The sequence below is a fragment of the Epinephelus lanceolatus genome, chromosome 2 (genome assembly GCF_041903045.1).
Source record: "Epinephelus lanceolatus isolate andai-2023 chromosome 2, ASM4190304v1, whole genome shotgun sequence".
Taxonomy (NCBI): Eukaryota; Metazoa; Chordata; class Actinopteri; order Perciformes; family Serranidae; genus Epinephelus; species Epinephelus lanceolatus.
In genome coordinates this window covers 2,023,258-2,042,276 of record NC_135735.1, presented here as the reverse complement: position 1 = coordinate 2,042,276, position 19,019 = coordinate 2,023,258, and the positions used below count along the sequence as shown (strand labels likewise).

Below are 19,019 nucleotides of genomic sequence, written 5' to 3'. Positions count from 1 at the left end.
CCCTCCAATACAATCTAATGTAAAAACCTGAGAAGGACATTTTTTTTTTTACCAAGCTCCAAACATGACTGAATATTTCAAGAAGTTTGAAAAGGATTTTAAAGTTGAATACATGCCAGAATGTATGAAAGATGGGGAACATTTTAAAGTTTGAATGAAGTTTCTACATGAATGTATGAATGAAGACATAGGCTCTGAAAATGCTTGAAAAACCTTGACTTTGTGTCAGATTTGAACATTCATCAGTTCATTTGAATGAGGACAATTTCCCAGAAAACTGTTAATATTTTGGAAAGTCTGAAGGATATGATTGACACAAACATGTATGTCCTAACTGAGCTGAATATTTTGATGTTTGAATGAAGTTTCTATGTTAGAAAATGTGGAGGGAGAAGCAGTAGCAATGATAATAATAAAGTATATATGCAGTTCTTCAGTTAACCCTGACTAACTAGGTATGAAGAATTATAGCAAGAATAAAACATAGAAAATAATATAATGTGCATTATGCTTTAATCTTCACACCAGTATGTAAGATATTTAAATATAAAATATATGTAATATTCTGAGTATGTTAAGTGTGTAAAAAATATAAATATATGAGCCTTCTGCCACATTACATTGTAAAAAACTACTTTATCACTAATTTTAATTTTATCACTCACTTTCAAAGCAGACTTGGACAAACTGCTGAGTATATAACAGATCTCTGAACACCCTGTGAGCCTGACCGTGCTGAGATCATCCAGTCAGCTCTTCCTGCTGTTTGCAACAGACAAACAGGACGGACAAATTGTGCACCTAGAGGGGATCAGGCTTCTGCTGTCAGGACTCCCAAACTCTGGAATGTACTTCCTGTTGAGATACGATCATCTACATCTGTATCCACTTTACAAAAAAGGTTTTTTAGGATGCCATTTCTATAAGGTCCCAGTGATAAGTGTCTGTATATGTATATATGTGTTTTGTGCATATGTGCACAGAGCATGTGTGTGTATGGATATATTCATGCACATGCCTATTTGTGTGGATGCATGTACATATTTATACACAGCTATGTATTTGTATTTGTTTGTATCACCTGTATCAGCACTTTGCTATTTACAGATACCTCATTGTTTGTACAGTTGCCTCATTCAACTGTATTTGTAACATATGTTTTGAAATGTGCTATATAAAAAATATTATTATCATTATTGTATTTATTATTATTATACTGACAGATAAATAATTGAGTATTTGTGGTGGAGTATTTCAGCAGTCTGGTATGAGTGCTTTTTTTGCAGTAAAGTATCTGAATACTTCTTCCATCTCTGCAGATCTGACCTGTAGCTCACACCTTCACTCCACACATTAAGGGTGATGTGCAGTTCCTTCCTGACCACTGGGTGTCAGAGTTCTTTGTGTGCTGCGAAGAGGCTGCCGGAGAAGAAGAGGAAGAAGAAGACATTGCGGAAGTACGGCTCCCAAACAGATTCCCGTTGGAAGAGTAAAATACAGTAGATCGCCTTCCTTTCATTAAAAACTAATTAAATCTTGGACTAACCATTCCCCAGTAAGACGATGGGCACTAGAGATGACGAATATGATTATTTGTTCAAAGGTAAAACTGTGGTTTTTCTCGTTTTGTCTCAGAGCTGTTAGCTGACAGGCTAAACAGGCCAGCTGATTAACTGTCAGGTTATGCTAACATGCTAACTTAGCCACCGTCAACCTTTGTGCTCTGTCTGCTTTTCACCGAGCTTCCTGACACATGTCAGCAAGTAACAACAATTTAAAACACTCAAAACGACCCTTCTCTAAACAGCGAGGGTGCGATTAGCGGCTGATTCGTTACGTTACGTTCGTTATCGTTAAACGACTGGGCGTAATGTGCGGTGGCTAACGTTAGCCGTTAGCTGATGTTAGCAGTGGGCGCGGACACACCTAACGTTAACCGTTATCACATTATCGCCATACGAGCCAACCGGACAGGAAAACGGGATCATTTATGACTCTAACATTTACAAACATGAATTAAATCTCTGGTTTACAGAGAATCATGAAGCTAACTGGCTACACTCAGTGTTAGCATTTATTTATTAACTGTTGTAAAGCTTCGTTTGGCAACAACAACAAGAACTAACGTTACTCACTGTGTCACATCTGTTCACACCTCTGTGTGTCCATACACTCAACATGTATACTTATTATTCTTTAACTACAGTCTTGATTACATTTAGTTAATTCATCTGTAATTACGGTCTCATTTCTTAGTTCTCTACGATTTTTAGGTTCTTGTACTTTTAGTTTCCATTTAATAACACAGTATGTTTCCCCTCCACTGCATCACAGAGGCAAATAAACTATACTCTATTTATATCATACTTTTTAGTTACTAGTTGCTTTGAAGATTTAGACACATAATACAAAATGTCATCCACAAATTAGGGATGCATGATAATATCAGCAGCCAATATTGTTATAGAATAACAGTAAACATGTTTAATATGATGTTAGTTCCACTACAGGAGACACTTGATCAGTTAAACCAAGTGGGAGAAAGTGGATATATATCGATTATGGTTATCAGCCAAATAAGTTGCTATATATTGGCATATCATGCATTCCTACCACAAATAAATGTGTCATCATAGGTTAAGGTAAGAATGTATTGATTTTTAGTGGAGAAATTCTCAAACTATCCAGCAGCATATAAAATATAGGCCTATATAATATATATAATTATATTAAAATGAGCTCCACCTTTACCAGCTGTGCATATTAGTGCTCACTAATTATAGTCCAGTGATTATATCATTCTGAAATGGGCCATTCTGCATTAAGAGTACTTTGATACTTAACACTGGAGTATTGTAACTTACACTCCACAAAAACATTTGAGAATTTCCTTCACCACTGATTTATATTTTTTATTTTCTGTTATATTCAACTTATATTTAAACTTGCACTATTTTATGTTTATATTTTAATAATGTTTTCACTGGTGTGATTTTCTCTGTGTACATATTTAATGAGCATTGTCAGATGAGCTGCTGAGACTTCAGTTTTTCAATGCTAGCAGCTGCTACTGTTGTTCACATGATAAATAAAGAGTTGTGTTGATAAAAGAACTTGAACTTGAGGTCAGTGAACCTGTCAGAGTAAAACTAGTTTCTGTCTATATTCCAGTATAAGGTTGGATTATTGAATCATGTAATTATTACAAAGATATATTAGTAAATTATCATTTTATAATAGCTTTTTTAAAAAGTCTACTAAGTCTAATTAAAAAAACAAAGACGTAGAACTGATTTAAAAAATTTAATAGGTACAAAAGTGCACTTGGTATAAAAATTCTAAACAAGAGTATATATACTGTATGTTTGAGTATAGGCCTAAGTATTGCACTGATCAATGAAAAGGTAATATTGTGTAAAAATTGTAATTTCACCACTAACACCTGGGCTAATCATTATTTTTATTATCAGTTAATCTGGTCACAATTTTCTGTATAAATCAAGTATTCTGTTAGTCAGCGAAATGTCAAATGACGTCTTCACATGAGTTATTTTGTCTGATCAACAGTCCAAAACCAAAAAGATCAGCAGATTCAGCTCAGTGTCACATAAGACAAAGAATATTTTAACTTGAGAATAACTTAATGTCATGTTGTGAGATCGGTGCACACAGCTAACATTTGTTTGAAATGTCTTAAAAAGTAAAATAAATTGTAAGTAAAAACTCAGAACAATACTCACATAGGAAGTTTTCCTTCCACCAAACTACACTTGCCAACCATATCACTGCGCAGACAGAAGCTGCCTCTACTGCTAGCTAACAATACAGCTCAGCTGAGGAGGACGCCATTAATGTTTACATCTCATGCTGTCATGATTGCGAGCCTGTCGTCCATGAGTAGACGCACGCTTCTTTCTGTGCGGTGATACGATGGGTGGGTGTAGTTCAGTAGAGAGAAAATAGTTCCTACATGAAACTGCTCACAACAAGGTCTATGGATCATCTTGAGTAACCAGGTCATGATTTCTGTAAAGAGACTTTGATGTTGAGTTTTTCAAATGTATTTTTTTGGCGCTTTGAGCTCCACAAGCTGAGTGACATCTAGTTCCATTATAGTGGAGAGAAGGCAGACATCTGTACGGCCAATATCTCCAACACTCAACAACTCACCAAAACTATCTAGACTGATAAATACAGGTGATACAGGTGAGAGGATAAATATGTAGTTTTGATTTTCGGGTGAACTGTCCCTTTAAAATGTGTTCCTTCTGTTCTGTGTCTCAGTGGTCCTCATCGGTGACTCAGGCGTGGGGAAGAGTAACCTGCTGTCCCGTTTCACCCGCAACGAGTTCAACCTGGAGAGTAAGAGCACCATCGGAGTCGAGTTTGCCACGCGCAGCATCCAGGTGGACGGCAAGACGGTGAAGGCCCAGATCTGGGACACAGCCGGCCAGGAGCGCTACCGTGCCATCACATCAGCGTGAGTACAGAGGAGGAGGTCAGCTGGGTGAAGAACGCAATATAACAACTCACACAGTTGAAACTGAAAAGAACAGTCCATTTAATCGCATCATCTGGATCGCTATCAGCTTCTTTGTGTGTTGGTATCTTTTAGTTTTTCCTCAATACAGTCGCTCAGATTTTCTCGACAATGAAAAGATTAGGAATTTTTGCTAAGCTTTTGTGTGGCCCCCAGCAGGCCTGTTTTGTGTGGCCCCCAGCAGGCCTCTTTTCTATGCAGGACATAAAGGCGGTGGTAACGTCAAACCACACACAGCGTCCATCTCTCATTTCCTGCAATTTTCCTCTGAATGGTGACCAAAGTGCTCCAATCACCTGTAATAGTCCAGTGATTTGTGTGTGTGTGTGTGTGTGTGTGCTGCAGGTACTACCGCGGGGCGGTGGGGGCCCTCCTGGTCTACGACATTGCCAAACATCTAACTTATGAAAATGTGGAGCGCTGGCTGAAGGAGCTGAGAGATCACGCTGACAGCAACATCGTCATCATGCTGGTGGGCAACAAGAGCGACCTGCGTCACCTCCGGGCTGTTCCCACCGATGAGGCGCGGGCTTTTGCTGGTGAGACCATTGTGTCCATATATTTTTTCAAACTTGCACTAAAACACTGTATTGAAACAATGGTGCTCAGTGCAAGTGCATTTAGGGCTCGTCCATCTCCACGCCAGTTAAACGGCACATAATCGGGGTTGTATTTAGTCCTTTAATGTATTCTAGGTGTGTTTAGGGCAGAACATGAATTTGACCAGCGGCTGGCTCATTGCTGTTTACATGGTGGCATACATTTGGCAAAGTGGAGCAGTGAGTGTTTTTCTGCTGAGAGTAATTCAGGAAGAGAAGTAATCTAACCACAGCAAATATAATTTAAGCAGCAACGCTAAAAACTCTAGTTCTAAACCTGACAGAGGAAACTGAACTAAACTTAAAACTTCTGAAATAATCAATGAAGTTACGCTGCTCGTGGTGTGTGAACGTGCACAGCTTCTCTCTTAATGTGGAGTCAGACAGCAGCTCTGCTCTGATCTCTGCTACGTTCACATTTTACAGAATGTAATTCATATTTATATATTTTGTATTATATTTTATATTTATCATTAATTTAGGATTATTTCACCTACACGTAACCCATCCACACGTTTCTGTGTGTGTAACAAGCAGAGTGTACGTGTGTTGTGAACATGCCTCTGTAGGTCCATTTCACTATCTGAATAATGGACCCTTTAAATAGCAGGAAAAATCTGCACCATTCTGAGTTTAGACCAGGTTTATGTTGGTCAGTGGATCATTCAATTTCTGCTGCTTCAAAACAACAACGTGGCAACAATGTTCCTGACCACACCTCATTTTAAGAGCTACAGGCCTGTGGGCGCACAGATGGACGAAAGTCTGCTTACACAATGTGGGAAAATAACAACTGCATCAGTCTAAAAGTAGCAATGACAGTTGCACTGCACTGAGCAGCGCTTTGTGTGTGTGGCTGGAGGCATAATGTTTCCGGGTTGTCTGTACATACGTACATATATCCATCCCATTCTTGGTGAACACGATATCCCAAAGACACTTTGAGGTTTCTTCAAATTTGGCACAAATGCCCACTTTGAGTTAAGGATGAACTGAGCAGAATTTGGTGGTCAAAAGTGAAAAGTCAAACAATATCTCAAGAACAACTGGATGGAAAATTTCTTTCAATCAGAATTTGGTGGTCAAAGGTCACTGTGACCTCACAAAACCATATCAAGAGTTCATACACTAATTGTGAAGATTTTTTTTACACAAATGTCAGGATACAGTAGGAACAGGATAAAATAATGTTTTGTAACTTGACTGGTTCGTGGAAACATACAGCCGTAACACAGTAATTCTAGTTTCAACAGAGTCCTGGCCAAGTGCCGACTCGAGAGCAGCCATAATGATCAGTAAATTAGATCAGGTCAGATTATACTGTGTATCTCAGGATTGTCATATTTGTAATGATTCTGATTGATGCATTTAAGTGATAAAGGAGATTAAATATAACGTCAGCTGTTCACTGCATCACACAGCTGATGTTCCAGCTGTGACTGGTACGAGTTTCACATTCACATATTTGTGTTGAGCGGGTCAGACTGGTCTGCTATCTGTGGAATGTTACATATTTGACATACGGTTCACTTTGCCCCGCAGAGAAGAATGGTTTATCTTTTCTGGAGACGTCGGCTCTGGACTCCACCAACGTTGAGACGGCCTTCCAGACCATTCTGACAGGTTTGTACTGTGTTTGTGTCTCATGCATCTTTAACACGCCCGCCTCAGCCCGTTGTCTTGTCCACGCAGCTCCTGCAGTCAGAGCTGAACTCAGATACTGAAGGAGCCACTTCCCTGACTGTTAAAAACAGGCCAACAGACTTTACATATATGGAGGAAATGACACACAGTGTTTCTGTTTTATGAGGGTGATTACAGCGAGAGGAAGTCAGGTGTGGAGTGAACACACAGCCGCTCTGGATGAACTTCATGACATCATGCTGTGTGAACGGCTTATCTTGTAGGAGTGGCAAACCTTTTGTGATCATGAGTGAGATGAGATGCAGAGATAAAAGTGTTACATGTTCTTTTCTGTCTGTGTTAATGGCTCTGCTGCTGTCTGTGAGCAGTCTGTGTAAAAGCCACTGTCTGTCTGTCTGTCTGTCTGTCTGTGTAACAGGATGAATGAATGAATGAGTGAACAGAGGAGGAAGTCAACGATTTAAAGAATGAAGCTGGAATGTTTCTCTTATTGTCAGTAAATCCTGTTTAGACCAAACTAATAACATCTTAAATCCTGTGTCCACATTGTTTTTTTTTTTTCTGAGCACCAACATCTTTAACCAATTGTTCCAGCGAGGAGCGAGTGCGTGCAGCCGCCTAGAGAAAGGGCGCTGCGCCAAGTGTCGTTTTTCAGAAAGCTCCGGCTTTTTGTGCAGCTGCTCCGAGCGCTTCGAGTTAAAAATCTCTCAATTGTCACTGGTAGCTCCTTTAGCTACCGTCAGTCCCGAGCTGTATGATATGTAGTGTACGAAATTAATTAGATGGCAGAGGAAGGAACCCACCGGCCAAACTGTTTTTGTTAATATGCTAAAATAATAAATTAACTTTCTATAACATTTCTGTTTCAGTACTTTTCACTGTGATGGTGCTACATTAAATACAAACTTAAAGAAGAGGCCAGAGCAAAATTTTAAGCAAAATAATTTTAATTTTATGAATAATTAATAAGTACCCTCTGGTAAGCAGCGACGCAGTATAAATGTTTAGGGCTTTTATTGTGAAAGGTAAGAGCAGACGGAGTGGAGCTGTAACGTGTGGCCGTTGTGGACACCCACCCTCGCTCTGTCTCTAAATCCTGTTCCACTTCATTCCTACTGAAGGAATTAAATAATATATTGTAAATAATATATTTGAATTAAATAATATATATATAATGTATAAATTTGCACTTCAGGGTTAACTCAGAGTCTTCAGTACTACGAGGCTGGTTCGCTTTGACCGCAATAAATCACCGTGGTAACGTAGGATTAACGGCTAACCTGCTCCGGAGCAGGTTAACTTCAGAGTATCGGTTACATCCTGTCAACACCCCGACCTCTGACCAATCACATCACTGAAGGAAAATATTATCCTGACGTGGACAAAAGTCCAGAGTGACATGTAAAGAGTTTTTACAAGTGTGAAATTTATCCTGATGATGATGATGATGATGATGGAAACCAAGAAACAGAAAGCTGCCAAAAAAGACAGAAGTAAAATTAAAGTATGAACTGTGTGTGTTGTGTCGGAGTGTAAACAGGACAGGGAAAGATCTCAACAGGATGTAACACTAACCACACCTCCCCCCCCCATCAGAGATCTACCGTATCGTCTCCCAGAAGCAGATGTCGGAGCGTCAGGAGAGCGACATGTCCCCCAGCAACAACGTGGTCAACATCCAGGTGCAGCCCACTGAGAACAAACCAAAGATGCAGTGCTGTCAGAACATCTAGCCCTGCCGTGGATCTGCTGCTACCCCCTCCTCCCCCTCTCTCCCACAGTCCTCGCCCCCCCTCCCCCCCCTCCCCAGCTCCCAGCTGCCCCGGCTCACACCTCCTCTGACCCCGCCCTCAGAAAATAGACTGCCTCAGTGTACTGTGTGGTGCGGGAGGGACGAGCCACAGCTCCCAGGCTGTGACCCGAACTCTGCACCTATCTGTACCTGCCTCCCCCACCCAAACCCCTCCTCCCCCGCCCCAGGTAAATATATCCCAGTATAAGAAGTCACCGCGTGGGGTGACCCCCCCAAGCAGAGCCCCTCTGTCGTCAGGCTACTGCAGGACAGCAGGCATTTCATATCACTTTAGATTTCATTACTGTAGATGCGCTGACATGTCACGAAAATGTCTTAATATATGAATGTGATTTGTTTTCTTCTCTTCATACTTTGTGCTCTTGTTGATTTCTCCACTTTTTTTATGATTGTTCTGTCTCGTATCATATATCTACGACTAGGTATATATGAATTTAAAGCACATCAAAGTTGCTCTCAAGTGTATTCCCATATACAAGCTTCTCCGTCATTTTAGGCTCCTCCCCCTCTTCTCCTCCTCTTTAGTGCAATGTACTGTTTTGGAAACATGTGGATGTATCGAGCGCAGTGTAGACACGTGCGCTCCGGTAGTGTCATGCCATTTGATCTGATTGCTGTGAATACGATGCTATTGAAACGTAGAAACTTTTGCATTAGCCGAGCTTCAGTTAGCGCAGTGGAAGGAGCGGGGCGTGAGCTTGCATGTAGCGCGTTGTCGTCACCGTGTTTACGGCGGGTGGCAGGGTCGGGCCAGCTTTGCATGTCCTATAAAGATGGCACTCTGCTGTGCTGCATGTTTAATCTGGCAAAAGACTCAAGCTGGACTCTGTGTGGAACACTATCGTCACCTCAAGGGTGCGTGATCTTTAGGCCGTCACCATGAAAGCTGAACACAACTCCCGAACATTCAGACGTTCATGTCGTCCTACTTTACGTCTCCGTGTGGCTTCGTGCAGAGATCGTCGTGCTTATACTCAGAAGGATCGAAGACACATCAAGCTTTCCTGCTCCGACATTAGGAAACAGAACGCATTCTTTTTTCACATATTGACTACAACTATGCAGAAACTAGCACACAGCTGTTTGGACTTTTTGTTTCTTAGTGCACTTCTATAGCAAATGAAGGAATAAACACAGCAGAAGTAACTGATGTATTCTCCTATGACATTCTTATGATACTCAATATTATTATAATCAAAAACCTCCTGTCGTCTCGCAAATTATGCTTCACATGTAACCACAGAACTGTAGTTAGGATGCACCTGAGAAAGTAGGAAATGTCTCTCACCCTCAAGGTTGATTTCATGAGTGTGAAGTCGTCACAATCTTGCACTGAACCTTCAAAACATGCTTCTTGTCTAGGGTTAGATTTTTACTGCACATAGAGAATCTGGACCTCTTGTCAGATAACATACCATTTATTTATTAAGGCGGTGCCACTTCTCAAAAACCAAAATGTTATGTTCAGCACTGCAGAACATAGGCTGAGTCTCAGAAGTCTGTCCTCGAGTCGTCTCACTGACAGAAAAGGTTTGAAGGAGACGAGGAAACACTCGAGGGACTCAGCCACATTCTTGCCAACTTCTGGTCACAGTGCCTCCTTCACCGTGCGTACCTGTCAGAAAACACCTCTCATTCACCTGCTACCAACTCACCTTCATACCCTCCTCCTCCTCAACCAGTCCCCTCCCTCCGTCTGTCCCTCAGGGGGACGGACAGCTGTGTTGTCCCCGTCACATTAAGCCTACGTACACCGAGCTGCCTCTGACTTCAACACAATGCATGGCTTTCTGTTACGACTGCAACTCCGTGTCGTATCGCCTTACGTAGCTGACATTGTCATTACTGTTCATGAAATCTGCTGAGGGTTTTGGCGCGGCCGGCGAGGATGACGTGCTTAACGAGCTAACTGTTGTGTCCGGTCTGTAAACTGACAGATGCCTCGCTAACAAACCTACTCGCTAAAACCCCCCCGAGTGTGTGCTCTGTTGAATCTCCAGGTTCTAGCCGTGTCAGTGTGTGATGGTGTTAGCAGACATATACAATGCCTGAGCTTGGTGTGTGTATGTGTGTGTAGAGGCAGAGGGTAGATCGGTGTGTCTGGAGCGACGGAGCCTGGCTGGCAGTGCCAATGGCGTTTCTTTTTGAACAGACGGCGCCGCCAGCCGAGCCTCTCCAGACTCACTCAGCTGGCAATCTGTGGACGAAGTGATTCCTTTCTTCTGAAAATATGATTTCTGATCCTGTTTCATGTACCTCCATTGTTCTGTGTTTTTTTTATTACGTGTGTTTGATTTCTTTTTTCTTACTATATTGAATTCTATAACTGACTGTAATTCCAGTGTAAACGTGTTAAGATTGAAATGATGTCATTTCAATGAATTGGGAGGGTAAAATGTGAGAGGGGGGTCAAAATGAACGGTTTTATGTTTTGTACAGATTGATAAATTGTACAATTGTGTCTATATCTTAAGTTATCAGTTCATCTTAATAAAGCGCACCAGTCATAAACCTTTACACAACGCTGTCCTGTACTTGTGTTCTTCTTCTCATTAGTGTAACACTTAAACTGAAGGGAAACCATCTGTGATTTCACTGTGATTAGTAAGTATTCAATTCCAGTTATTTGCTCATCAGTCTTTTCCTCAGTGCTCCTCATATCAGCTGAAAATCAAATGATTAAAATTTGTCTGAGTGGTTGTTGGATACAATTTAAAGCTGGGTTTTTATTTTGGCGTCACTGAGCTCAAGACCTAGAATAAGCTTCTGAACCTCCTCTTGTATGGATGAAAAATAATAGATACAATCACTTGAATTTAAGAGCCAATGAACACTTAATGCTGAAGTTTAAACACCACTGAATTCATGGCATTCAAATATTTTACTATGAAACTCATGTCTGAATTTATTAATTCATTTTCTGTCACTGCTTATCCTGTTGGGGGTCACGGGGGGGCTGGAGCCTATCCCAGCAGACATTGGGTGAGGGGCGGGGTTCACCCTGGACAGGGCTGACACAAAGAGGACCTTTCCAAAACCAGACCCTATCCACTCCCACTCCATCTCAGAGTGTCGCTCTGTCTGTCGTCACCTTCACAGCTGAATGAAGCTCCTACATCACAGCGTAAAAACACAGCGGCGAGCTCTGGAGAAAAGTCAAATTACTTCCACTTTATGTTTGTGGTGTGTGGAACTTCACTTGTACGGAGCTTCTACTATCACGAATGCAGTTCTGTGTTGCACATGGTCGGTGGGTCTGCATCGGCGCCAACTCAATGTGGTTGGGTTTTAGAACCCAGTTCCACTCGGCACTTGTTGGTTTGGGATGGAACTTAATGTGGCGGACCCTCCATGTGATGCAGATGATCTAATCCTAGGACAGTGAAGGACTGACTCACTCTGCTCTCCTTGTGATTGGCTAGTTTTAATTACCGTTGTTGATTGAACTGAATAAGCACATTTGTGTCCTGGGCAGCCTGGATGTTTCTATTTGAAATGTTTTTAGTTGAATTTTTTCATCTAAATTGACCAAATGAATTTGAGCTACCTGAATCAGTTTTTTTGAAATTCTGAAACTTAAAATTTGTTATTTGAAATCAGCTTCAGCTTTTGAAATTGCAAATCAAGAATTTTCTCCTCTATTTTGATTTCAAAGAGATGAACTGAGATCAAATAAATTCAGATACATGCTTTTCAAAGTAAAATATTTCAATGCCATGAATTCAGCCGTATTCAAATTTCAATATCAAGTATTCAGTGGCTGTTAAAATGAAAATACATATGCGTCTTATTTTGCTTCTATAGTCTTGGCTCTGTTTTCAGGTTTTAGAAAGTCTAGTCTGTGACGAGAGACTTTGGCCAATCACAGGTCAGAGAGACAGCATTCCTATTGGCTGTTCTACAAATGCAGATGAGCGTGCACGTCCTGTCAGATGGTGAAAGTCTGATTCAGTGGTGGAGAGTCCTGCAGAGAAAGTCGCTATTCCAGGATCTCAAACACACACACTCTAACTACACTACAAAGCAACGTGAAAGAGGACCCTCACAGAGAGTCTGACAATATATGAAGTAAATATCAGTATCAATATCAGCAACGTGTTTCAGAGATGGAGAGAAAAGGTTGCAAATAGTTTAGCCTTCTGCTAACCAGAGATAAAGGCTCATGGCTGCGTCCTCAAGTGCATGTTTATGTAGCTAACGTTAGCAAGAGCCTCGAATCACAGTGTGTCCTCCGCCTCACTCCCCGCTAGAGACCACTTCGCCAGGAGGAGAGTAGGCAGCTCCAGAGACTGACCCTGAGTCAGCAGCTGCAGTAACCTGAATCCAGCCAGCATAAACCCCAGCTCTGAGGGACTGGACAGCTCTGACTCCCTGCTGGATCCGCAAACTTTCTGTTGCTGCTGTTACATAGGTTAGACCCAGCGCTGCTGCAGACCACCAGCCCACTGTGACATCTGTCACTGGGGGGTTAAAGCTGAATGCATTCGAGCTGCTACAGACACCAACCAAAGGTCTACCCCTGAGATGCCCCCTCAGTCCACAGCAGAGGGGAGCGAGGCGGAGGGAGCGCGGGGTGGCTAGCAGCTAATTCTTGTCTCATTTAGAGGGGCTGACAGAATGATCTGCGTGGAACTCTCCACTGAAATAAGATGAAATAAATCAATGTACAGGAAACACTGTTACTATATGACACGCATATGTCTGTGGTCGTCTGGTGGGAGGAGCTTCGGACAGAGAGGGGGAGCTGCAGGAAGCGGGGGTGTTTTCTGTCTTTCTCTGCCTTCTCTAGATTTCTGCCCACATCAGCTTTAACAAAATGTCTAATTATAAATGAATATTTAATTTCATTTTTCACAGGCGTTGAGATCAGAGCTGAAACAACTGGCAACACTTTTGATTATCAATTAATCATTTAAGTCACTAATGAAGCAGAAATGCCAAATATTCTCTGATCCAGCTCCTCAGATGTGAAAACTGCTGATTTTTTTTCTGTTTTATTTCATTTTAATTTCATATCTTTGGGTCTGAGACTGTTGGTCGGACAAAACAAACGATGTAAAGATGCTTTGGTGACTGTGATGTGCATTTTTCTCATTTTTTTCTTATATATTTTTGAGACAGAGCGGTTAATCGAAAAAACAACTGATGACTCAATTACAACCAGCAGCAGCTCTAATTAAAATTCAGGCAGCAGTTTGTGTAAAGAAATGTCTCTGGAAATCACCAAATACCAAACTCTATCTACTGTCTGTGTTTACTTGTGTATAATGGACTTTCTCTTCCTCACAGACTGAAATTAAAGAGTTTGTACTCACCATGTGTGCTGTCTGAGGGCATTATCTCCATTTTATCTTTAATTAGTCCCAAATTACAGCAAAGCCTTAATCCAGGAACTCACCGAGACAGAGCAGGACCTGAGAGACACACTGAACACCTCCTGAAGTGTGATTGGTCAGAGAGGCTCACCTGACAGAGCCCACAGGTGCTCTGAGTTATTTTGGCTGTTGAGGCCTTGGCTCAGGTTGAAGGAGAGCAGAGAGATGATGGGACACACCTGAGGTCACCTGATTGCTTTAACTAAGAGGCCTAATCAGTCCTGTGAGTGAGAACACCTGTGTGAGTGTAGCTCAGGTGTGCAGACCTGTAACGTGTCAACAGAGCTTCTCTACAACAGAAATGTTTACTCGTCTCAGCAGGAAAATCACAGATGTTACTAATAAGATTAACAACAGCCCAGTTGTGTTCAGGTGTCTCAGTAAGTCCAGCCTTGAGTTTTCTGTTTTCATAGATGTAGAATGAACTTCATACCAAACGCCAAGATGGTGCCGATTCCTTTCAACGGAGCTGCTTGCGTGACGCACACACCAAAAAAACAATATGTCTCAAATCTCAGACTTCTGCACTAAACACTTAATATTTTAAGTACACAAGTGCGCTAAGTGCAGTCACACTGCGTATTGCAGGAAAATGCAGTGTACTACTGGCGCACTCAAAACTGTCCAAAAGTTGAGTGTGAAATGACGAGCACTTCTCATCTTCAACGGTCGCCATCTTTGTGACGTAGCAAACTTCTCAACTTTTGACATGGCGGCTGGAGACAACAAGGAGCCTGTTAGTTACGTGTGTTTTGCACCAAGTACCAAAACTGTTTTCAAATAGAAGCCGTCAGTGATGTTTGTTGGCTCTGTGATGATTCGGTGCCACCAACAATAATGAGAGTGCTAACGTTAGCTTGCAAGCATTCGCTAGATGGCTAAGTCGTTCCAAGCTACAGCAGCACGTTTCAATCAACATAAATGTTGTGACATTTGGTTTATGTGTGGATGGAGGTAGCAGTCAAATGTTGGCCATGATGCTCCACTGTCTGTTTGCAATGTGCACTGTTGCCAACTCCTCAGTAAGAAAAGTAGCTATTGGCTGTCCTAAAAGTCGCTAGAAGTCGCTAAATGACGTCATCGCCTAATTTGCATAATTGTCCATATGCACGTAATTGTAATGGCTGCTGTAGGAGAGAGGAATAACGTCGTGGGAGAGACAAAAACTGAGTAAAAAAACACCCTGAATATGTTTAGAACTACAAATGAACCTTCTTTCAGTGATTTATATTAGACAAAGAAAATTTTACATTTACATCCTGTCCTGACTGTAAACCAGGTCGGGATCAGAGCGATAGATCAGCCAGCGGCGGTTCCGCGCATGCGCGATTCACTTGCAGTCTGGACGTGGAGGGGTTAACGTCTCCTGCTCTGACTGCAGCTGGGAGGGAGGACTGGGCCGTCTGTGAGTGCTTTGGGGCGAGAGAGGAGCCCACGGCAGCATCCGCTGCCCGTTGAGAAGAATAAGAATGATACGTGCTCTCACAACAGAGTCTCCAGAAGTCTTCAATAACATCAGAAAAAGTTGCTAGATTTGTCGCTAGACGCTTTTTTGAAAAGAGTCGCTAGAGGGGTCTGAAAAGTCGCTAAATATAGCGACAAAGTCGCTAAGTTGGCAACACTGGCAATGTGTCGTTTAAAAAGTAGATGAAGAAGAAGACGAGGTGGTTAAAAAGAAAAAAAAGATACAGTTAGGGTAAGTGCAAAACAAGACACCTCTACTCTGTTGACATCAGTGCACCACGCAAGAAGTTTGTAGTGTACATAGTGTACTACACTGAAGTGTACTAACTTAAGTTTGAGACACACTCAAAGTTTAGCCTCCTGGTTTACTTTCATGCTATGTGGCCCACTGAATATGCTCAATAATGTTCACTGCCTGGATCAGGTGGGAGTGAGCTGGCGGCGTTGCTCATTCAGCGATTACCGCTGGTAATGTAGTTCCAGTGGTGGGACTAGGGATGTCATTGGTTAACTGTTGACCATGGCTACCAGGCTGTAAACGAGTTTATTTCTACATTTGAACATGTGTTTCTGTGGGGACTGACTCACTCTTGGAGCCAGCCTCTAGTGGACATTAGAGGAACTGCAGATTTTGACAATTCAATTCTTAAAGTTGGGCAGATAATGTTTTCTGTTAGTCTGGATGATTTTATATGACAGACACTTTACACAGGAAACACTACCAGTCAACATGATGTTGAATACACTGTTATGCAGATGACACACAACTGTTTATCTCCATTTTCCTGGATGACCACAGTTGTTTTAATGCTTTTACAACCAGAAATAATTTGGGCTGAGATAATTTAATATTCTGATTATTTGCTGCGTAATGAGACACGACACCACTCCCCTGAGCTATGACAACTTTATTGAGTTTAGGGCTGGAAACAAAAAGACCAACAAGCAGCACTGGATACATCTACTGTAGCTGAAACTATTATCTGGGTCAGAGCTGAAGGAACAGACGTACGAGTGAGATAAAGTCAGAGCCGATGGAACAAAAGCAGGAAAACAAATACATGTGAAAACAAAGCTGTTTAAATCTGATTGTCAACATGTCCTGTTATTGCTATTTGCCAACGAATCTTTATCAGCAGTTTGAACAAATCTGACCTCTGTGTGTCACTGAAAAGTTCGGCAGGATTTTATTCATCACGGCTCTGTTTTATGTCATGTTGGAAACAGTTACCAGAAGATTAGAAACATGTTTTGATTGTGTTTGTTTGGGAACAAAAATCTGGTGATTCTGTGACGTCACTGACATCATCGACCTTTTTATAAGAAGTGCTTCCACTTTTGACCTCTGTAACAAATACAGCCCTGCTTTTGGGTTCAGTCACACATGAGAGAACAACACGCTCTCACTCTGACCTCGTCACATGTCTACACGTGGTCATAAATTGAGATATGACGTCCAAGGTACCCTGGGTGTGTTGGTTGTTGACGTTCTGGGACGCCGTGTCAACTTCAACCTGTTACATGCATTGTCTGTTTTCAAAATACACTTCTGTTTTCACAGGAAATGTACAGTTTGATACAGTCTCTTTCAAAATAAAAGCACTACGTCGGTACAACACTGCAGATTGACATTCTTTTGTGGTTGCAATGGGATTAGGAAAAAAAATTCAATTTTACAGGAAGTGAACACTGGCTTCCCGGTTGGTTATTATGCACAACACTCGTCCGCGTGGGGCTATAATCAGGCAGACATTACGTAGTCTGAATCCAACATTAGCTGCCCCCTCCCTGCACTGAATGAAAGTCGATGAGAGGTGAATAGTCGCCAATGTTTATTTTGCTCATGTGTGACCGTACCCTCTCACCTTTTCCTAACAAGATGCAATACGAGCTAGTGACTATCAGATTGTTTCAGTGTGCATCAGGTAACAGGCTGAGCAATGTGTCACTCTATTTTTGCAAAACTTTGTGCATCTCCAGTCTTATTTCAGAGAAGCAGCGAGCCGGTGCTTCAGGCTCGATCGGGACTCAGGAAGCTCTCTGAGTATTGTTTTCACTGGCAGTATATTTGGACAATTTTTTGCGCTTCATCTGCAAGAGTTTGTTTGCACATTGTATGTTAGGAAGAGGTTTAGAGCTGATGCAATTAGTCAATTTATGACAACAATTTTGATAAACGATTATCGATGACTAATTTTTCAGGCAAAAAATCTGTCATAATTTGCTGCTTCTCTTCTCACCATGTGATACTAACTCAATATCTCAGTATCCTCACTGAAACTGAGATGGACATTTTTCACTTTTTCATGACATGGAATTTGCCAAAAAATTAATCAATTAATTGAAGAAATAATCAGAAGATGAATCAGTAATAACTGTTGGTTGCAGCCCTGCAGTGCGTGTTTGAGATTGGAGTGTTTCCCATGTTGACACAGTCAGATGACGATAATCAGTTCGCACCAACAGAACGTAATCAGGGTTTTCCTGTCTAAATATTACATCTTGAATAATCTTTGGCATGCATGTGTATTAAGCTCGACACAACAAAAGAAAATCACAATAATAATCACTAGTGTACAGTAAGTGTACAGCCAATACACCACTCCGTCTACAGTACATACAAAAAGAGAACTTTCCAGAGAGAAAATATGGATCCTCGTCAGGATCTTTAAATATGTAAACAGGAAATAAGAAACGATGTGTAAAAATACCAGAACTGTACAGGTCGTGTAGATCTGACCAGACTGCAGTTTGTGTGCATTTCTTTACATATTTTTAGGTCCTTGTTTTTGGGAGAATATCGGAGTAACGAGCACCTTTTCTCCACAGAAAGTAATGCCCGTGTGATGCCGCTTCATTGTACAGGTGTGGTGGATCCACTCAGTCCAGGTGTGACGTGGGCCTCAGTCTCGTCTTTGGCACGCACGTTTATTTTTCAGTTCAACAGTCGTACTCAGAAACATTTACAGTAACCTATTTTCTTTACCGATCGTCCTCGACTTCCCAAGAAATCAGCATACCAGAGAAAAGGTATACTTGTGTGCATACGTACGTGTATATTCCCTCCGTTGGCATTTTCTTGATGAGGGGGAATTTACAATACAACACAAATATGTAGTATTGATCGGCACAGAAACAGTTTGGATATAATACAGTGATAAATTATCAAACAGCAGAGCAGCGGTCGGAGCGCTGCAGGGAGGAGATTCACACATGCACCAAGTCTTTCCACCATGTCCTATCCCAGTTCACAGTTCCTGGCTCTCGATGAACTGGGAGCACTGGTCCAGTGTCCAGTCTGGGTGCTGTGGGGGGGGGGGGGTGGAGGTCTAGAGCAGTGAGCTGGTGGGGCTGCCGGGCAGCGGGGGGCTGTGGCTGTGCAGGGTGAGGCTGTGGCTGTGGGAGGGGCTCGGGCGCACGGGAAGCAGGTCGTAGTGACTCGGGATGTGGCTGTTCCTCGGCAGGTCGTACGGGTTCTGAGGGTAACTGGGAACCACCATGCTGCCGGCTCCCTGGACGATGCTGATGGTCGGTTCTGAGAGGAGATAAACGAGGTTAAAGTAGAGATGATTTAGTTGATGGAT

General features: G+C 41.9%; 2 protein-coding genes across 3 annotated transcripts in view; one reads left to right on the top strand and one right to left on the bottom strand.

Annotated features, from left to right (window-relative positions):
* Positions 1 to 1,419: 1,419 nt before the first annotated feature.
* LOC117252722 (ras-related protein Rab-11A) lies at positions 1,420 to 11,113 on the top strand. Its single transcript, XM_033619818.2, has 5 exons — positions 1,420 to 1,603; positions 4,285 to 4,480; positions 4,886 to 5,079; positions 6,682 to 6,762; positions 8,380 to 11,113. Exons 1-5 carry the CDS (start codon positions 1,564 to 1,566, stop codon positions 8,514 to 8,516), a joined length of 648 nt encoding a protein of 215 aa, XP_033475709.1. The 5' UTR covers positions 1,420 to 1,563; the 3' UTR covers positions 8,517 to 11,113.
* A 5,212-nt stretch (positions 11,114 to 16,325) lies between these two features.
* The window catches only part of LOC117259401 (multiple epidermal growth factor-like domains protein 11), a 221,351-nt gene continuing 218,657 nt past the window's right edge, over positions 16,326 to 19,019 (bottom strand). For both annotated transcript variants that reach the window (XM_078173119.1, XM_078173121.1), the window contains one exon: positions 16,326 to 18,970. In XM_078173119.1, coding sequence (XP_078029245.1) covers positions 18,765 to 18,970 — 206 coding nt within the window. In that variant the 3' untranslated portion in view covers positions 16,326 to 18,764. The remainder of the gene's footprint in view (positions 18,971 to 19,019) is intronic.

Excerpts from the sequence above, each read along its gene's own strand:
- LOC117252722 (XM_033619818.2), top strand. The coding sequence starts at position 1,564 with ATGGGCACTAGAGATGACGAATATGATTATTTGTTCAAAG. Across the intron at positions 1,604-4,284 it reads ATATGATTATTTGTTCAAAG|TGGTCCTCATCGGTGACTCA; the intron begins GTAAAACTGTGG and ends TCTGTGTCTCAG. Across the intron at positions 4,481-4,885 it reads TACCGTGCCATCACATCAGC|GTACTACCGCGGGGCGGTGG; the intron begins GTGAGTACAGAG and ends TGTGTGCTGCAG.